Source organism: Notamacropus eugenii, chromosome 3 (assembly GCF_028372415.1).
Source record: "Notamacropus eugenii isolate mMacEug1 chromosome 3, mMacEug1.pri_v2, whole genome shotgun sequence".
NCBI lineage: Eukaryota > Metazoa > Chordata > Mammalia > Diprotodontia > Macropodidae > Notamacropus > Notamacropus eugenii.
The window spans coordinates 211104867-211124058 of NC_092874.1; the positions used below are offsets into that span (position 1 = coordinate 211104867).

General features: G+C 37.0%; 1 protein-coding gene across 6 annotated transcripts in view; it reads right to left on the bottom strand.

Moving 5' to 3' along the window:
• ARID2 (AT-rich interaction domain 2) overlaps nt 1–19192 on the bottom strand; it is a 221847-nt gene that overhangs the window by 180149 nt on the left and 22506 nt on the right. The window contains exon 3 of one of the 6 annotated variants that reach the window (XM_072654254.1): nt 361–521. The exons of 4 other annotated variants lie outside the window; for them this stretch is intronic. In XM_072654254.1, coding sequence (XP_072510355.1) covers nt 361–377 — 17 coding nt within the window. In that variant the 5' untranslated portion in view covers nt 378–521. Of the gene's footprint in view, nt 1–360; nt 522–19192 lie in introns of those variants that run through there. One more of the 6 variants, XM_072654257.1, reaches the window with a different exon arrangement.

A 19192-nucleotide genomic window follows, 5' to 3' on the forward strand; every position in this document is an offset into this window, starting at 1 on the left:
CTGAAAGTTCTGTCATTAAGAGAGTAATAACTGTCCCTTTAAGTGCAGAAATACATATAGATAGATATACGTGTATTTCTATGTAAATATATCCAATGATCTTTTCCATTTTCAGACCTGAGTTACCCTACTTTATGTTTGAGTAGTACAAACAATGAAAGTCTTTCCCAAAGGCAAAAGTCATATTTACTGGAGACTTAGCTTGTTCTTCTACAGCAAAGGAAATCAAGCTTTTAAGAATCTGACTCTTCTCTTCTTTTTCCTTGGCTGCCTGTGATTAATTATGCCTCTGATACATCCTTTCCCAAGGCTATAATTCTCTACTCTTGGCTTGGAAAGTTCATCAGTTTGTATGTCTACCTCACTTTGGACCCCATCTTCTTCCAGCCTGATTTTGGGGCTCCAGAGCTAGGCACAAAGTACTCTTAGTGTTTAGAGGAAGGAGCAGTGAAGGGAATCAGATGAGATGGCACTTCCCAAAAGACTTCCAACTTAAGCTTTTTCCATTAGATGGTAGTAACCTAGAAAGGGGAAGAACACACAATGCTAAGCTTTTTTCCCTCTCAGGTAACCACTTGCAAAGCCCTAAATTCCTCCCTGCTATATAAAGCATGAGGAATCCAGACTCTGATCTTCCTAAAGTAATGAGAGCATAGCACGTTGTCCTTGAAATAATTCACCCCTCTATCTGAGATCCCCTGAAGCTATGAGACTGGAATAACAGAGAAAAGTTTTACAAAACCTTCTGAGTTTTGTTAAGGATTTGTAGCCTCTCTCGGTACTTACAGTTTAAAAACTGTTGTATTTCTCTTGTCTCCCTACACTTGGGAAGCATGGAGGAAATGTTCATTAGAGAACTCTTCTGAATGGGGAAAGTCAAAATCAAATCAGTTTAACCTCAATTACAAGTACTATCATCTTTGAAAGTAGACATGGCCCCTTCAAAGTTAAGAAATAGAAAATTTACAAGTTGATTCTGGCCACAATGCCTATAAACTCTTGGTCTCCCTAACCTTATAGCTCTGTCACATAGTAAATACCTAACAAATGCTTGTTTTCCTCTATCCCTTCTCCCCTACATATCAGCAAATCATGATTACACCTGAAAAAATTCTCCCTTCCTCTTCATCTATCCAAATCAGCCTCATTTTTCAAGGCATAGAAATTCAACTTATATAAAACCTTCCCACCTAAAACTCAGCCCAAGAGATCTAGAGGAAATATAGTAGAATGCTGAGAAATAGACAAGGAAACCAGAGAACTAGATTCTAATTCCAGTTCAGAGTAAAGTGACACTAGGTATTCTACCTCACTTCTCTAGTCTTTGTTTCTCACTTCTGTAAAATAAAGGTTGTTGAGCTAGATAATTCTCCAGTTCTAGAGTCCTCTTCCTTTTCTGAACTCTGACAACACTTACTAGTGTTTGTATTTATTCCTTTGCATTTATTAACTACTTTAAGCCACTATATTTTCACATACATGAAGCAAATCGGTAAATCAGTCACAGAGAAAACTGCATGCAGTGTCCCTCACCCCCAGTGTCCCATGGGGCAGCAGAGAGGGTAGTGGCCCAGGATGTAGAGTAGGTTACGTGCTCCAGATGAAGACTGCCAGGGGCTCAGATTTACTGATTTTGAGAAAAGGTGTCTGCTATGTAGCTGGTGGGGCAACTGGATCAAGGAACATGGAAGTTCTTGAAAGATTAATCAGGAAGGCCTATTCTAATTATGCCCACAAATATGGTAGAGGAGAAAGGTTATTTGTCCTTTATGTAGGATAGGGTGCAGACTTTAGATCAGGTAGAGGGATTAGCTCAGTAGGTGGCCCAGGATGGGCCCTCAGAAGAGGCTGCCTAGGAGGGTAAAGAAAAAGTCAAGGCCAGTATTCCATGGAGAAACCAGCACAGTTGGATTAAAACTAAACTGGACTGGTTTGTATTCATCCTTCATTGCCGAAGAAGACTATGCCGTCAGAGAAATAACAACATGGCTTGCACTTGATTTTGTTTTGAGTGAGGGAGGGCTGTGCAGATCACCAGCCTCACTTCTCCTCCAGAGCCATATGAATCCAGTCACCAGATATTCATCAGGGTGACTAGAGATGACCCAGGATGAGGCACTTGGGGTTAAGGCCAAGGTCACACAGCTAGTAAGTGTCAAGTGTCTGAGGTGAGATTTTAACTCAGGTCCTCCTGACTCCTGCACTGGTATTCTATCCACTGCACCACCTAGCTGCCCCAAGAAGAAAATGAAGGAATAAGCATAAGCACAACAACAAAATATCCTAGTCCTTATACAATCACTGGTGAGTTCCATTAAATTCTTAAAGAATACTTAGTATTATTATTCTCAAATTATTTTCAAAAATTGAGAAAGAAATCACTGTACCAGAATCTTTTTTATGGGACAAATATAATTCTAATAATACCTAAAGGAGGGAAAGATAAAGAAAGAAAAGTATAGGTCAATATCATTCATTCATCAATAATGATAAATTTTTCAAACAAAAATCCTATCAAATAGACTGCAATTATCCAGGAAATTGTTCACTATGATCAAGAGGCATTTATACTAGAGACACAGCGATGATTCGGCACTAGGACTACAATCAACATAATGACTTTAAAAAACAAAACATCCAAAACCACATGACCATTTCAACAGACAGGAGAAAACCTTTCCACAACATACAGTACTTTTATGCTAAAAACCCTACCAAGTACAAGCACAAAGCACAAGTATAAGCACCTATCCAAAACCAAAAGCAAATACCACATGCAACGGGGATACACTAGAACCTTTTCCAATAAGCATGAAAGTGAAGTAAGGATTCACTCTCCTTGCTATATAGTTCTAGATAAATAGCTCTAGATAGAGTTCTGGAAATGCTAGCAACAGCAGTAAGATAAGAAAAAGAAATGAAAATAATGTAACTAAGTAAAGAAGATGTAAAAACAATCACAATTTGATGGTTTACTTGGAGAATCATAGAGAATCAGCAAAGACACTAATTGAGGCAATTAATCACTTCAGCAAAGGTGAAAGTTACAAAATAAATGTTCAAAAATCAACATCACTTCTACACAATAATAAAATACAAGAAGCAATACCCATTTCAAGTAACTATAAAAGTCATAAACTATCGGGAGGGTCAACCTACCAAAGCACACAAAAGACTTGTATAGATTCAATTACAAAGTGCTCCTTAAAGAAATAAAGATTAACTTAAATAGATGGAAGAATATTGTTCATGGATAGTCTATGCCAATATAATAAAAACAACAATGCCAACAAAATTAATTAGCACTTTTAATGCTATGCCAATCAAACAACCAAGGAGACACTTCACAAAACTTGAAAAAATAATAAAAATCATTTGGAAAACCAAAAGCTCTAAACATGAAGGGAAATGTTGATAAAGGGAAACAGCATTTTCAGACCTCACACTATATTATAAATCAATAATCATCAAAACTATCTAGTACTGATTACAGAATAAAGACAAATCAATAGAACAGCTAAGACAAGGGGGAGTCAGAAACAATAGAATTCAATAACTGATTATCAGATAAACTAGATAACCTAAGTTACTTAAGGAAAAAAACCTCCCTATTTAATAAAAACAGCTAGGAAAACTACAAAGCAGTCTAGCAGAAATGAGGCCTAGACCAACACCTTCAATCATATTTCATGATACATTCTGTATGGGTATGCAAACTTAATATTAAAAGATGATACTATTAAAAAATTAGAAGAGAAACAGATTATACACCTCTCACAACTCTGGGTAGGACATGTATTTTTAACCAAACAAGAAACAATTACAATTAAACAAAAAGTGATTACAGGGTAGAGCCCATATGGCAGAGTAAAAGCAGGGACTTACTAGAGCTCTCCCCCCAGACCCAGTGAAATACCTGTAAAAAATGACTCTAAACAAATTCTGGAGCTACAGAACCCATAGAATGACAGACTGAAGCAAATCTCCAGCCCAAGACAGGCCAAAAGGTAAAGCAGAAGTATTCATCATGCTGTTCTGGGTGCAGAGTGCAATCCAGTGTGAGCCATGCCAGCACAGATGGCATTTGAGCAGGTCTCGGGGGAATGAATTTCTGGCACTTGGGGTGGTCTCCAGACTTCACAAGCTCAAAACACCGAGGACAAATTAGAAGGTCACTGGGGAAAGCGTGTCATACCTGTGTGAGAGCATAGAGTGGTCCAGCCCCAGCCCTGGGATGGCAGAGGAGGTGGAGGAGCCCATGGCAACCACAGCAGCAGGGGCAGCAGCAGCTACTGCTCCTAGAGCTCTAGGCACACAGATTGTGGGGGGGATAGAGCAGCTGACAGTACAACTCTCCACCACTACTGGAAGCAGAGAACTACCTTGACAAGGAGCTCAGAAGTCAAGTAAATGACTGGGGAAATGAGCAAAAACCAGAAAAAGAATCAGACCATAGAATCTTACTTTGGTGACAAGGAAGACCAAAATATAGAAACAGAAGACAACAAAGTCAAAACTCCTATATGCTGAGTCTCTAAGAAAAACAGAATTGGTCTCAGGCCACGGAAGAGCTCAAAAAGGATTTTGAAAATCAAGTAAGAGAAATAGAGGAAAAATTGGGAAGAGAAATGAGAGTGATGTGAGAAAATCATGAAAACCTTGTCAATTGTTTGTTAACGGGGGATCCCAAAAATGCTGAAGAAAATAACAGCTTAAAAAATAGACTAACCCAAATGTCCAAAAAGTCAATGAGGAAAAGAATACCTGAAAAAGCAGAACTGGCTAGATGGAAAAGGAAGTCCAAAAGCTCACTGAAGAAAACAACTCCTTAAAGAATAGAATGGAGCAGATGGAAGCCAATGACTTTATGAAAAAAAAACAAGAAACTATAAAACAAAACCAAAAGAATAAAAAAATGGCAGACAATGTGAAATATCTCACTGGAAAAACAACCGACCTGGAGAATATTTCCAGGAGAGACAATTTAAAAATTACTGCACTACCTGAAAGCCATGATCAAAAAAAGAACCTAGACATCATCTTTCAAGAAATTATCAAGGAAAGCTGCCCTGATATTCTATAACTAGAGGGTGAAATAGATATTGAAAGAATCCACCAATCACCACCTGAAAGAGATCCCAAAAACAAAACTCCTAGGAATATTGTAGACAAATTTAAGAGCTCCCAGGTCAAACAAAATACTGCAAGCAGCCAGAAAGAAACAATTCTAGTGCTGTGGCAATACAATCAGGATAACATAAGATCTAGCAGCTTCTACATTAAGGGATAAGAGGGCTTGAAATATGATATTCCAGAGGTCAAAGGAGGTAGGATTAAAACCAAGAATCACCTACAGAGCAAAAGTGAGTATACTATTTCAGGGGAAAAAAAATGATCATTCAATGAAATAGAGGACTTTCAAGCATTCTTGATGAAAAGACCAGAGCTGAATAGAAAATCTGACTTTCAAACACAAGAATCAAGAGAAACATGAGACGGTAAACAGGAAAGCGAAATCAAGCTCAACTGCTTACATTCCTACATGGAAAGATCATATTTATCAATCTTGAGATTTTTCTCAGTATTAGGGTAGTTGGAGGGATTATATATATACAGACAGAGGGCAACGACAGTTGAATATGAATGGATGATATCTTAAAAAATTAGTTAAGAGGTGAGAGAGTACTATACTGGGAGAAGGAGCAAGGGAGAAATAGAATGGGGTAAACTATTTCTCATATAATAGAAGCAAGAAAAAGTTTTTTCATTGGAGAAGAGGGGGGAGGTGAGAGAGAAAGAGTGAACCTTATTCTCACTGCATTTGGCTTAAGGAGGGAATAACATGCACACTCAATTTGATATGAAAATCTATCTTACGCTACTAGAAAGTAGAGGGGAAGGGGATAACCAGGGGTTGGGCAATGATAGAAGAAAGGCCAAATGGGAGGAGGGAGTGACTAGAAGTAAACACTTTTGAGGAGGGACAGGGTCAAAAGAGAAAATAGAATGAATGGGGGGAGGGGGGCAGGATAGGATGGAGGGAAATATAGTCTTTCAAAATATGACTGTTATGGAAGATAACCTATATTGAATTGCTTGCCTTCTCAGTGGGGATGGGTGGGGAGGGAGGGAGGGAGGAAGGGAAAGAACTTGGCACTCAAAGATTTAAAAACAAATGTTAAAAACTGTTTTTACATGCAACTGGGAAGCAAGACATAAAGGCAATGGGGTCTAGAAATCTATCTTGCCTTACAAGAAAATAGAGGGGATAGGGATAAGAGAAGCGAGGGGTATGATACAAGAAAAAGAAGATTAGAGGAAGGGGTAATCAGAATGCCTACTATCTTGGGGTGGGGGGGGGGAGAGATGGGGAGAAAATCTGGAACTCAAAATCTTGTGTGAATACTGAAAACTAAAAATTGATTAATTAGTTTTTTTAAAAAACTTCAAAAGAAAAAGAAATCTAGGAAGATTTGTATGGACTGCTGCAGAGTGAAGCAAGCAGATTCAGAAGAACAATTCATACTCCAACATCAATATTGTAAAAATGAACAGTTTTTAAAAGACTGAACTGATCAAGACAAGGAATTATGAAGCCAGAGGGTCAATGATGAAGAATTCTACCTACTTCCTGAACTGAAAGGTGATGGGCTAAGATGCTCAATGAGACAAATATTGTGGATATAGATAATATAGAATTTGTTTAGTTGGTTTAAAAAGTGATTACAAAAATCACTTTACAAAAGTTTTCCAAAACTTTTTGTAAAAAAATGTTACAAAATATGTAACTGATTGCTTGAAACAAAAGCTTCTATGCAGACATTAATGTATATAGGATAAGAAGGGAAGTGGTAAATAGGGGGGAAAAGATCTTAGTATTAAATATAAATAAATTTTCAGATCCAAGATATATAAGCAATTAATAAATGTGCATATAAAACTAATAGGCATTCCCCAACAGATAAAAAGTCAAAGGATATAAACAGTTCTAAAAGGAAGTGCAAAATAGTCACAACCACAGGAAAAAAAAATACTCCAAATCATTAATACTAAGGGAGATACAAGTCAAAATAACTCTGAAGTTTTACTTCATAGCCTGCAAACTGCAAAAATGACAAAAATTTGCAAATGATACAAATGACCAAAAATGGCAACAACATTGGAGGGATTGTGGAAGGATAGGAACATTAATATATTATTGGTGGAGCTATGAAAAAGCAGAATCATTTTGGAAAGCAATGTGGAATTATGCAAATAAAGTGACTAAAATGTCCCATACCCATGAACCAGAAATCCCATTACTGTACTTAGACTCTAAGGAAGATACCAATAAGAACAAAGTTCCCATATATTCCAAAACGTTTATAATGCAACTTTTTGTGACAGGTAAGAACTGGAAACAAAGTAAATGTTCACTGACTGGGGAAAGGCTGAATAAATTGTGGCAGATGAAGGTAAGGGAATATCACTGTGCTAAGCACATTAATGATATATATGATGAATATAGAGAGGCATGGAATGATCTATATGAAATGATACACAGATTAATAATCAGAACCAAGAAAACAATAGCATAGTAACTACAACAATGTAAATGCAAACAGCTACACACCAAAAATTAAAAGTAAATACAATAAAATTATAAAGATCCAGAAGGACTTCAGTGAAGAGATATAAGAAGACATCCTCAATCTATCCTTTCATGAAGGTAAGAGATCCACAGGTATTACACACTGCAAATTTTTTAAAATTTTTTTCCTCTTAAAAAAATGCTATTTGTCATATGGGGTGGATCTTTGGGTGAGGCAAGGAAGAGATACTTGGGATAACTATGGTGATGTAAGAAAAAATTATTTTAAAATTACAGAAATGAAAATTAAAGTAACTTTAAGATTTCATTTCATAACCATGTGACTGGTAAAGTCTACAAAAAAAGAAAATGACAAATATTGGAGGGATCATAGGAAAACAGGCATACTAATTAATACATAGCAGTGAAGCTGTGAATTGGCACAGACATTCCAGTAATCAATTAGAAGCTATGCCCCAAAAAGTAATAAATGGTGCATAACCTTTTTGATCTAGCAGTGCCATTAACAATAGACCTATTCTCCAAAGAGACTAAAGAAAAAAAGATCCTATACACGCAAAAATATTTATTTACAGCAACTCAAAATTAAGTGAGTGTTCATAAAATGGGAAATTGTTTAACAAATTATGGAATATGAATATAATATTATTGCGCTATGAAATGGTGAGAGATAAATTTCAGAGAAACCTGGGAAAGACATATCAACTGATGCAAAATGAATTGAGCAGAAGCAGGAATAAATTTATCCTATCAATGTCAACACCGTGAAAACTAACAGGTTTAAAAGACTTGAGAACTGACCAATGCAATGATTCCATACAATGAAAAATGCTACTCATCTCCTAACACAGAAAAGACAGAATAATATGCAAAATGATACAAGAACATAATTGGACAAGGCCAATATGGGAGTCTGTTTTGCTTGTTACAGAGTTTTGTTTTCCTTTTATTCCCCCAGGGATAGGGATGGAGGTGGGAAGGAGAAGAAAGAAAGGAAGGGGAAAAATCATATTTGATTACTGAAAAAAACTAACTGCAAGTATGAAAATTAACTTCTAGGCATACATCCAGAGCAAAAAGTACCAAAGCAGGAAAAAGGTCCTCAGTAAGAGAAGAAATAATGCTCATATGGACAACTAAGTGGCTCAATGGACAGAGTAGCAATTCAGGAATCGAGTCAGGAAAACCAGAGTTCAAATTTGGTCTCAGATTCTTACTAGCAATGTGACCTTGGGCCAATTACTTAACCACTATTTGCCTCAATTTCCTCATCTGCAAAAGGGAATAAAAGCACCTACCTCTCAGGGTTGTTGTGAGGATAAAATGAGATAATAGTTGTAAAGCACTTAGCACAATGCCTGGCACACAATAAGTGCAAGTAAGGCACATAGTATATAAACGTTAATTATTATTATAAGCAGTAGTATAGTATTTTGCTGTGTTTTTAAACGTGAGGAATTTTAAATTGTATATATTTTTCCATTTAATTCAAATTCATATTAAAAGATAACAGTGGGTTGCAAGGTGTATTTCAACATGTGTACTTTAACAGAAAAATAGTTAACATATTCCAAGTTTTTAAGTTTCTCAAAGTATTGCATATAAGTATGCGTATGTGTATGTACATATATCATCTCATTTAATTCTCCCAGTAACCCTGTGAAGTAGGTGTTATTTTTATCCCCATTTTATAGGTAGGGAAAGTAGGCTAAGAAGTGAACTAACTTCCCCAGGGTCAAATAGCTACTAAGTATCCGAGGCAGGATCCAAATTCAAGTCTTCCTGACTCCATAGTCAGCACTCTAATATAACCACTTGGCTGAACACAAAATGCATTAGCTACCAATAAGGTATGCTGATTTTCCTCCGGACTAAGGGAATTCACCAATACTTGGATAATAAATACATAGAGAAATTAGGAGAAAATGTGGGAAAGAAAAAATTGGATACTGTTGGCAACATTTCCTTCTTTTTCTAAGGATTTTTGTTATGGGATTTTTTCATCCCTAAAATGGTGCTTTAATAAAAATTAAATCTTCAAATGGTAGAAGACACTAGAAATATTTTTGAGCTAAGGATTACTCCTGTCCTGAGACACAGGTGGATAATCTCCTTCTTCCCCTTTTTCTCTTTGTTTGCGTAATTTGACTAGTAAGAAAGACAAGTAGAAACACTATTGCTTAGTAAAAGAGAATCAATATTGTTTATCAGAAAGGAATTATGAAATTTAGGGATTCTCATTCAGTTTTATAAGTGGCTCTTTATAAAAAAAAATCAAAAAGTCATCAGGAAGGGAGGAAGGTATGGTTTGGAACAGAAAAACTTGGAAATGTGATGTAACACATAAAAGGAAGCAGAAAAAGGGGAAGGGAGATGGAAAAGTCTGCAGTATTACTAGGACAAGATGAATAAAGACTGGCTGGCCTGGGCATGTTCCTAAAAATGTGGGTTCTGAGAGGAACCAACCAATTAGAAGAAAGGGACATAGGGGCAGCATATTTTCAGTGTGAAAAGTCCAGGGATAGAATGAACTTGTAAACTAAGGAGATTTCTGTGGCACGGTAGAGAAAGTATGGAAAGTCAGGAGTAGTGCCTAGAGAAAAATGAAGACATGGTTGGACTGTCCTTAAAATAGATGTTCTGGAAGAATAATCAATGGAAAAGGCTGCAGGGGTAGAGTTTACATTAGTAACCTAGGAGAGCAATTGTACTTTAATGCTGGAGTCAGAAGTCATATGACACAGGATGAAAGAGAAAGTAATGAAAAAGTAGAGGTAGGAAATAGTTCGTTCTTTATAGGAGTTTAGCAATGAAAGGTAGGGAAGATGGGATAACACGGCAGAGTAAAATAAAGGGTTTTTAAAGATAGAGTAGACCTGAACATGTTTGAAAGCAGTAGGGAAAGAGTAAAAATACAGGTGAAAAAAATGAAAGGGAATGATCAATACAGGAAAGGTTCTAGAAAACAGTAGATTCCTTGACTTTTTGAGAAGAAGGGCTTTCTTAATATCAGACAGGAATAAAGGACGAGAGGATGAGGAAAGGTGAAGAGGTGTTTTGAGGCAGTGGTAAAGATGAGAAAGCTCAAGATGGATGGCCTTGCTTTTCTCAGTACAGGAGAGGCAAGGAATTTATTAATTGAGAAATGGGTAGAAGAAGAGTGTACGACCAAAGAGGAAAAGAGATAGTCTGAAACAGTAGTTGTGGAGAGTAGAGCATGATAGAGAACCAAAGAATAAAATGATTACTGTGCAACAGTAAGAGACCATATCAGCTAAGATAATATTAATTTCTAGCATCCCTAGAATATAGAAGTGACAGATTTACTTCATCAATGTCCAACAGTTCAGCGATAAGGTAAATGGTCAGAAATAGTTTGAGGTTGAGAACTGCTGGAGAGACATCACCTTCATCTCTGAAGATATCCCTTCCTGCTCCCCTATCCAGAGCAACACTGAATAAAATCTTTTAGTCAATAGTCAATAAATATTTATTAAGCACCTAGTATGTGCCAGGCACAGTGTTAAGCACTGAAATTACAAATAAGAAAGATAACCCCTGCCCTCAGAGAGCTTACAATGTAATAGTAGAAGATAATACAGGAAAGGAAACTTAAGTGGGAGAGGTAGCACATGGGGTATAGGTGTCCAAGGTTCTCTCCAAGGACCTCTTTTCTTGTCCCTTTATACTACTAAACTTGATGATCTTATCATTATCATTCTCAAATCTACCTCTTGACTAGCATCTTCATCTGCATACTGATCACCTCAAACTAAACATCCTGTATATATCTTGAACTCAACATAGTCAAAACTGAACTTGTGATCTTTTCATTCAAATACTCCTCATTACTTTTCTACTACTGTAGAACCACCCTCCCAGTCACCCAGGCTCAAAAGCTACATGTCACCTTCAACTCCTCTCTCTTAACCTCAGTATCCAATCTGTTGCCAAGACCTGTCAATTTTATGTTCATAATATCATTCCCATATACCTATTTTCTCCTTTGACATTGCCACCATCCAGACACAAGCCCTTATCACCTTCACTGAGCTATCAAAGTGATATTCCTAAACCATAAGTCTAACCATTTTACCTCCCTATGGCTCCCTACTACCTCCAGGACAAAATATAAAATCTTCTGTTTGACATTCAACAAAGCCCTTAATAACCTACATCTCTCCCCCAACCAAAAAACTCTCTAGTCTTCTTACAACTTACTCACCCACCCATCCCCAAGCACTCTGCAATGCAGTGACATTGAATCTTTGTTGTTCCTCAAATAAGACATTCATTTCTTCAGGCATTTTCTGTGTCTCCCATGCATGAAATGCTCGTGGCTTTCAGCAGGCATTTAATAAATCTTTTTGAACTGTACTGCCTTTGCTAATGATTAATAATAGCTCTCTAAGCCTTGCAAAAAACTTTCTGTAAACACTTATGAGGCAGACAGTGCACAAGTTACTGTCCCATTTTACAGATTAAGAAATTAGGCCACTAAGAGATTGAGTAACTTGCCCAGTAAATTAATAATCATATATGGAATTCAAGATGTGCTAGAGAGTCCCTCTGAGGGACTTAAATGCAAGTCATAACATATCTTGTGAGGCCATACGCAGTGTTTCATTCATTATATGCTACCCTAGCTAAATGGCTAGCTACTACACTAGATGACTGGGTCTACAGTGAGAAAAATTCTTCCTGTGTTCAAACATGGCCTCAAACACTTACTGTGTGACCAAGGACAAGTCATTTAACATTGTTTGCCTCAGTTTTTTCATCTGTAAAGTAAGCTGGAGAGGGGCGGAGCCAAGATAGCAGAGCAGAAAGACATACATACTCTAGCTCTTACCACACAGCCCATAAAATACCTGTAAAAAATGACTCTCAACAACTTCTAGAGCAGCAGAAGCCACAGAATGACAGTGAAAGAGATTTCCAGTCAAAGGTAACTTAGAAGGTCAACAAGAAAGATCTATCCCATGGAACGCTGAAAGGAGTGGAGCCCAGTGCTGGCCGTGCAGCACCAGGAGGAACAGGACTGGAACAGACCTCCAGGCAGAATTCCCAGCAGTAGCTGAGGGTCTCAGATCCCTCAACCCACAAGTACCAAAAAAAGCTTCAAAGGTCAGTGAGAGGACTTTCCCAACTGCGCAAGAGGGGAGTAGGGTCGCCCCCTAGCACCGGGGCCAGGTGGTGGTAGCAGCTGCAGCATCCATTTGTGAAGAATTCCACCTAAAGCCCCTGGGAGAATTAAGTAGCTGATCTGAATCTAAACCCTGAGTGGCAGCCCCACCCCCCCCACCTAAAGCCCCAAGGGGAATTGAACAGTTGATCTGATCTCAGCCCTGAGCACCTTCCTGTGGTGAGGAGGAGCACTAGGACCCTCCTCTTGACAAAAGATTCAGAAATCTGATAACTGGCTGGGAAAATGCCCAAAAAAGGGGGAAAAAAAATAAGACCACAGAAGGTTACTTTCTTGGTGAACAGGTATTTACTTCCATCCTTTCAGATGAGAAACAACAATGCACACTGTCAGAGGAAGTCAAGGCTTCTGCATCCAGTACCTCCAAAATAAATATGCAATGGTCTCAGGCCACGGAAGAACTTGAAAAGTGAGGCAACAGCTTGCTAAAGGAGACCCAAAAAAATGCTGAAGAAAATAACACCTTTAAAAATAGGCTAACTCAACTGGAAAAAGAGGTCCAAAAAGCCAATAAGGAGAAGAGGGCTTTAAAACGCAGAATTAGCCAAATGGAAAAGGAGGTTCAAAAGCTCACTGAAGAAAATAGTTCTTTAAAAATGAGACTGGAGCAGATGGAAGCTAATGACTTCATGAGAAACCATGAAATTATAAAACAAAACCAAAAGAATACAAAAAAGTAGAAGATAATGTGAAATATCTCACTGGAAAAACAACTGATCTGGAAAATAGATCCAGGAGAGACAATTTAAAAATTATGGGACTACCTGAAAGCCATGATCAAAAAAAGAGCCATGAAATTATCAAGGAAAACTGCCCTGATATTCTAGAACCAGAGGGCAAAATAAATATTGAAAGAATCCACAGATCACTTCCTGAAAGAGATTCAAAAGGAGAAACCCCTAGAAATATTGCAGCCAAATTTCAGAGTTCCCAGGTCAAGGAAAAAATATTGCAAGCAGCTAGAAAGAAACAATTCAAGTATTGTGGAAATATAATCAGCATAACACAGGATCTGGCAGCTGCTACACTGAGGGACTAAAGGGCTTGGAATAGGATAGTTCAGAAGTCAAAGGAACTGGGATTAAAACCAAGAATCACCTACCCAGCATGAGTATAATACTTCAGGGGAAAAAATGATCATTCAATGATATAGAGGACTTTCAAGCATTCTTGATGAAAAGAACAAAACTGAAAAGAAAATGCAACTTTCAAACACAAGAATCAAAAGAAGCATAAAAACGTAAACAGGAAAGAGAAATCACAAAGGACTTTCTAAAGTTGAACTGTTTACATTCCTATATGGAAAGATAATATTTGTAACTCTTGAGACTTTTCTCAGTATCTGGGTAGGTGGAGGGATTACACATACACACACACACACACACACACACACACACAGCAAAGGTTGAGTTGAATCAGAAGTGATGATATCTATAAAAAATAAAATTAAGGGGTGAGAGAGGAATATATTGGGAGAAAAGGAGAAGTGGAATGGGGCAAATTATCACTCATAAAAGAGATAAAAATCTTTTTCAATGGAGGAGAAAAGGGAGGAGGTGAGAGTGGAAAAGTGAAGCTTATTCTCTTCACATATGGCTTAAGGAGGGAATAACATGTTCACTCAATTTGATATGAAAATTTATCTTACACTATAGGAAAGTAGGGGAGAAGTGAGGTGAGGGGGATGACAGAAGGGAGGGCAAATAGGAGAAGGCAGTAATTAAAAGTAAATACTTTGGGGAAGGCACAAGCTCAAATGAAAGAACAGAATAAATGGGGGACAGGGTAGGATGGAGGGAAATATAGTTAGTCTTACACAACATGACTATTATGGAAGTCTTACGCAAAACTACACATATATATCCTGTATTGAATTGCTTACCTTGTCAATGCGGATAGGTGGGAAGGGAGGAAGGGAGAGAAGTTGGAATTCAAAGTATTAGAAACAAATGCTGAGAATTGTGATTGCATACAACTGGGAAATAAGAAATACAGGTAATGGGGTATAGAAATCTATCTTGCCCTAGAAGAAAAGAGAGAAGATGGGGATAAGGGAAGGGTGGAGTGTGATAGAAGGGAGGGCACGTTGAGGGAAGGGGTAATCAGAATGCACGGTGTTATGGGGTGGGGGAAGGGGAGAGATGGGGAGAAAAACTGGAACTCAAAATTTTGTGGACATGAATGCTGAAATCTGAAATTAAATAAACAAACAAAAAAAAATGAGCTGGAGAAGGAAATGGCGAACCGCTCTAGTATCTTTCCCAGGAAAACCCCAAATGGAGTCACAGAGTCAAACACAACTGAAAAATTACAATTATCTTATCAATATCACTATAGCTTTCATTCCTTATTACCTTAGGATCTTGCTGAGCAAAACATTTTAAGTATAACAAGGAACTGTGTCAACATGGGACTTTGTTTCAATATTGCAGAGTAACCAGATGCAACTACGTACCATATAATAGTATACCAAATTTGATGAAAATAAATCAACTCCTTTGAAAGTTGAAGAAACAGAGAGCCAAGGTAGCAAGGAGCTATGCCAAGATAGCACTAATTTGTCAAAAAACAGTAATAGTGTCTTTTAATAACAACAGTCTTGTAGTAAGAGACTTTCTTCCAAGTGCACTTTCACGAACACTGTCTACCCCTATCTTCCCATTAGGTAAACAGGATAGTTATTACATTTCTCATTTCACAAAGAAGCAAATGAGGCAAAGAAGTTAAGTGACTTCAGAAACATCACAAAGTTATTTTGTAGCACAGATCATAACAATTCAAGCTAGATTCAGCCTTCTTTCCACTACATCACACTGAAAAGAACTGAGGAAAGTTGCCAACAGTGGCCAGTTCTATGACACTCAGGGTGTTGCAGTGTTAGTACTACTTTTATTATACTTTTCCAACTTTACGTTCCTTCCAGCACTTTCCCAATGCCAGGATTCTACTCTCTGCTGTCAAGCCCAGTCAAGCCCACATCACTCATAGTCGTCTCACTTACATCTTCATCCCACAAAAAAAACTAGGACTCCACTTCTGGCTACCCCTGACCTATTTAACAGGTAAGTTGTTTTGCTTTAAGTAATCAAAAAACAAGCCATGTCTGTCAAGGTAACCTTCATACTTCTTTCCAATGTCCCTTTGTGATCAACCTCCAAACAGAAGTCCTTGAGGGCAGGGACTCTCTTATTTACCTTTATAAGAAACAGAAAACAGTGCCTGCAACTGTTAAACTGTTACATTTGAATGTCTTATAAGACAATGACTCAGTTTTTGTCCTTTATCTGTTAAACCTGTCATGTTTAATAGAGAAATCCAGGCATTTAGAGCTAGAGAGGTCATTAGAAATAACTTAGTCCAACTATAAGTGAACAGGAAAACAGGAAAAAAAAAACAGGAAACTTAGGCACAGGGAGGTTAGTAGTAGAATTAGGACTAGAACCCAGGGATTCTAACTCAAATCTAGAAGTGCTTCGTAAATTGCAAAGGGCTATTTCATTTTCTACAAATTTTCCAGACTTGCCTTCCTGGGCTACATCCTAATTTCACACTTCACCAGTACGTACTTCCATCTAGACATAATACATTCTATCCTGAAAATTCTTTGAATGGGAGGTTCAGAGTTATTTAGAATAAATTTGTGACCTACTTTTTTTAGGTTAAATTAGCAGAACTAACACTTTACAATATAAATTTTTATAAAATAAGGGATGTCTATATTGGTGTTTTTTGTTTGTTTGTTTTACAGTGGGAGGCCTGGCTTGGCTATGTTTCAGTCACAGACTGTCTCAATCATCTCACAGATGCTAGATTGTGCAGTGGGTGAACAGAGTGCTAGCCTTGTAGTCAGGAAGATATGAGTTCAAAATCTTCCTTAAATACTTCCTAGATATATGACCTGGAGGAAGTCATAAGCTTTCCCAGCCTTAGTTTCTTCATTGTAAAATAAGGATGATAAAAGCATCAAAGGGTTCTTCTTAGGATCAAATGAGACAATATGTGAAAAGCATTTTAACTTGAAGCACTATACTAATGCAAGATAATATTATTTTTATTATTACTAATTTTTATGCATACCATTGGTCACAATGAGGAGGCATGATGAAAGTATTCTATTTTAACTAGATCTGTGGTGAACTCCAATGCAGATTAGCAATTTATCTACAACTTACATATGGTCCTAAGAGTTTCCTGGGGGGCTAAGGATGATATGAGCTCATATTACATAGCTATTATGTGTTAGGGGCAAGGACTTGACCCCAAGTTTTCCCGAAAGCATATAAATAATAAAATGCAAATCCTCCACTGCTGTAAAAACAATTCAATTGTACAATCAGAGGTACAATGACCTGCATTTACACCTTTAATTGTCTGGGCCTCACTTATTTAGTTTGTCCCAGTAGAGGAGTATTACAGAACAGTTCTGTGTAAACTCAGAAAGGCAGGTGATAACTGAATTACAGAATCCATAAAATGTAATGCACCTTTGAGGTCATTTAGTCCAAATTTCCATCTATTGCAAGAATCCTCCAATATCACAGGCAAATCCAGTCTCTGCTTGAATACCTCTAGTGATAGAGAACTTGCTAACAAGCCAAGTGATTACATTTTTGCACTGCTCTATAGTTCTTCAAAATTTCTTCCTTCTAACAAGTTAAAATTATGCCTTATTGCTACTGCCACCATACTGGGTGAGAGTAAAAGGCTTCTGAAGGTCTTTTAACTCTTGAGAATCTGCTGTTACTCACTTCTGGACTCTGGAAACTACTTAGAATAAGACTTGCCTTTAAAATATTTTAAGACAGCTATCACGTCCTTTCCTAAGCTTTCTCTTTTCCAGGCTGAACATTATTAGCTTTTAATATGAATTTTTTTTGTTTTACCACTTCTTATGTGCCATGGCTTTAAGATACCTCACTATTTTGAATAGCTCACTCTGGACAGAAAGAACTCCTTATTTTTTTTTTTAATGTTGGGAAAATTGGAAAGAAGTATGGCAGAAATTACCTAGATCAATAAGTTATGCTATATTCTACAATATATTCTAAAAGAACATGTGACCTCAATACTAAAGACCATACTATAAAAAAATTAGAAGAGAAAATGATCATCTATCTTTCACAGCTATGAGCAGGAAATATATTCTTAATTGAATATGGGACAGAAGCAATTATAAAAGATAAAAGAGATAACTGATTATACATAAAACGAAAAAATTTCTATAACAACAAAATCAGTACACCTAGAATAAGCATCCAAATTGAAAAGCTTTTCTGTGTTTTTCCAAATGACTATTATTATTTTATCAAGTTCCATAGTGCATCCCAGTAGCCACTGGATTGGCACAGCATTAAAAATGCAAAATAACTTTGGAAGTATTGTCATTTTTATCATATTGGCAGGGCCTAGCCATAAGCATGAAATATTCTTCCAGCTACTTTAAATTGTTCTTCATTTCTTTAAGGAGCATTTTCTAATTGAATCAGCACAGTCTTTTTGTAGGTAGAGCTTTAGATATTTTATGCATTATATAATTATTTGGAATGGGATTTTCTTTTCTATTTTCATTTCTTAGGTTTTGTTAATTACTGTTAAAAAAATGCTGTTGATTTTTGAGGGTTTATTTCATAGCTCCAACTTTGCCAAGCTATTGTCTCAATTAGTATTTCTACTGATTCCACAGGAATTTCCAACTATACCACCATTATCACCAGAAAATCATGGCTATTTTTCTCCTCTTTACCTATCATTATGACTAAAACACCCTTTCTCTTCATCTCCATCTACTGGCTTCCCTGGTCTCCTTTAAGTCTTAATTAAAATCCCATCTTCTTAGGAAAGGAAGCCTTTCCCAACCCCTCTTTAATTCTAGTGCCTTAACCTCTCTTATTTATTGCTTATTTATCCTACATGTAGCTTTTTATACATAACATTTGCCTATGGTCTCCCCCATTAGATCGTCTTATGCCTTTTTGTATCCCCAGCATTTAGCACAGTGTGCCTGGCACATATTAGGAAGTTAACAAATGTTGTACTGTTTGACTGAACAAACTCCAGCTTATCAATGTCCCACTTAAAATATGGCACTGATTATAATACTGCAAGTTGTGGCCTTAAAGATGCAGAGTACACTTAAGACTACCACCATCTTTATTTTGGATTCAATATTCTTATTTGTGCACAGTAAAAAGACCACTGGACTAAAATCAGCAGATCATGTTGTCACTTAGACCTTGAACAAGTCGATTCCCCTCTCTGGACCTCAAGCTTCCTTAATTTGTAAGATTAGAGAGTTAAACTATGTTCTAAATTTAAAATCCTACCATTCAAATAAACACCAAAATTATACAGTTTTTCTATCCTAAGCTACATTATAAAGTTGTTTACAAAGTGCT